The sequence below is a fragment of the Carlito syrichta genome, unplaced genomic scaffold, assembly GCF_000164805.1.
Source record: "Carlito syrichta isolate Samal-C Ts95f unplaced genomic scaffold, Tarsius_syrichta-2.0.1 Scaffold107984, whole genome shotgun sequence".
Classification (NCBI taxonomy): Eukaryota; Metazoa; Chordata; class Mammalia; order Primates; family Tarsiidae; genus Carlito; species Carlito syrichta.
In genome coordinates, this window is record NW_007052080.1 from 35805 (window position 1) to 38026 (window position 2222).

Genomic DNA, 2222 nt, shown 5'->3' on the forward strand with positions numbered 1-2222 from the left:
GAACCTGCAGGCTCAGGCAATCCACTCACCTCAGCCTCCCAAAGGCACGGGATTACAGACAGGCTGAGCCACCGAGCCCAGCTTATATCTTTTGTTGGAAGAAAAACCCTTGAAAGATTAAACTCATACATGAAAAAACCAGATTAACTGAAAAGAAACACAATGTTGAGGTTATGGATAAGATAGACTAAAAGAAGTCAGAAAAATAAGGAAACTACTTTAATGGCTGCTGTAATAACCTAGGTGAGACACAAATTTTTGACCTAAAACACTTGACAAGGATGTTGAGAGAGAGATTTTGAAGACACAAGACAGAGGTTGTCAAATTTAGCAAAAACCAAAACCCAAAATAATAACAAAAAACAAGTTGGCCAGACTAGTTGGCTCAGCCTATAATCCCAACACTTTGGGAGGTTGAGGTGAGCGGACTACCTGAGCTCACAGGTTCAGGACCACCCCGGGCAGCCTGGTAAGACCTCGTCTCTACAACAAATAAAAAATTAGCCAGGCATGGTAGCACACAACTGTGGTTCCGGCTACTTGGAAGGCTGAGGAGGAAAGATTGCGGAGCCCAGCAGGTCGGGAATGGGGTGGCCGTTGAGAGTGCTATTGCACTCCAGTCTGGGCGACAGAGTGAGACTCCAACTCAAAAAAAAGAAAAACAAGAAGTCCAGTTAAATTTGAATTTAAAAAAAATTTACTACGTCTTATCATGTAATTCTGGGAAATACTTATACTGAAAAATTATGCAGCTTATCTGAAATTCAAATTTAACCGGATGTCTTGTATTTTATCTGGTAATCCTCTCTGTAGGCAATTATCCATAAATGTAACAACAGGATTTAAAGAGCAGGGAAGGAAAATACCAATACATGAAGAAGGGCTAAGACTATGAAAGCTCAACACAGTCAAGATGTGTGCTCACCTGCATTGTAACTAGTCTGTCATCCACCATCACCTCCTTGGTCAGAAAGTCTGCTCCTATTGTTGCTTTGTACTGATTGCTGAATTTCTTGTTCACATACTGGTTCATAAGTGATGTCTTACCGACTCTGGAATTGGAGAAAAACAAGTATAAGTCAAATACGAAGGGACTAAAGCCAACACCGATACTTGCAGCTTTAAAAGGAATATGCCTGTTTTCAAGGAGAACAAAGAACTGCCCTCGCAACAGAGGGCAATGCCAGCAGCCTTCCCAGATTGTACATTTGAAGTTTTCTGTTTTCTCCTGGGCTAAAAGTACGGGGTACAGATGTTGAAAAACTGTTTATATGTTTTGGTACTGGCAACTCAGATGGTAGAACCTAGTATTTTTCCTGTTCCATAAGGATGCCAGCAAATATACTCTTTCTAAAAAAAGCTTCAGTAATGAGATTGCACCACTGTTCCAAAAATATCACTGCAGTCTTGGGTGTTTCTTCATTTAGTGGCTGCTGTTCAGTTTGATGAAGTAATACCAAGAAGAAGCCATTGGCTTTGAGCAGATATATGTTACTCAGTCAACTTGTTGCTTTAAAGTTTAAGATGTGAAGCAGAAAAAAACACTAATATGTCACCAAACGAGAATATACTTCAAAGTATGCTCCTCCAAAGATGTTTTCCAGTAAGAAAACTCAGCAAGAGACAAAATGTGATTTTTTTGTGTGTGTGATGAGGTTAGGGAAACCTAAAGATAATGCAAAAGCCTCCCTCATAGCCAGTAATATTGCCCTCCTTTCCCATAAAAGAGCACATTCATTTTCACATGCAGAGGACCTGGAAGTACGCATATAGCCCAAGCAGTACTCTCCAACCCAGATCATCTGAACCAGAATTTCCAGGGGAGAGGGCGTGAAATCTGCAATTGAACAAGGGCCTGGTGAGTTTTTTCAGGCAAGTATGGAGAAGGTAGACCTAAAAGCAGTATCTTTCAATCCTGACAAGGGCAGAAGTGAGAGTAGAGGTGTAGGAGAGCGTAGGTGTAGGTGCATCTAGGCCCCACCTTATTAGTCTAGGGCTGGGCAAATGCTAGCATTTAAAAGGTTCTTCAGGAGATCCAAATAAGCCACTCAAGACAGAAAAAAACCTCTGGCCTTTCAAAGGTAGGGCAGGAATTTTAGAATAAAGAGGCACAAACCTGCATTTACTACTTTTGTTATTTTAAAGTACATCAGCCTCCAATGAATCAAAGCTTTTTTTTTTTTTTGAGTTGGAGTCTCACTCTGTTGCCCAGACTGGAGGGC

At 41.0% G+C, this 2222-nt stretch overlaps 1 protein-coding gene across 3 annotated transcripts in view; it reads right to left on the bottom strand.

Annotated features, from left to right (window-relative positions):
- RAB7A (RAB7A, member RAS oncogene family) overlaps positions 1–2222 on the bottom strand; it is an 85200-nt gene that overhangs the window by 17732 nt on the left and 65246 nt on the right. For all 3 annotated transcript variants that reach the window (XM_021717334.1, XM_008068224.1, XM_021717329.1), the window contains one exon: positions 926–1052. In XM_021717334.1, coding sequence (XP_021573009.1) covers positions 926–1052 — 127 coding nt within the window. The remainder of the gene's footprint in view (positions 1–925; positions 1053–2222) is intronic.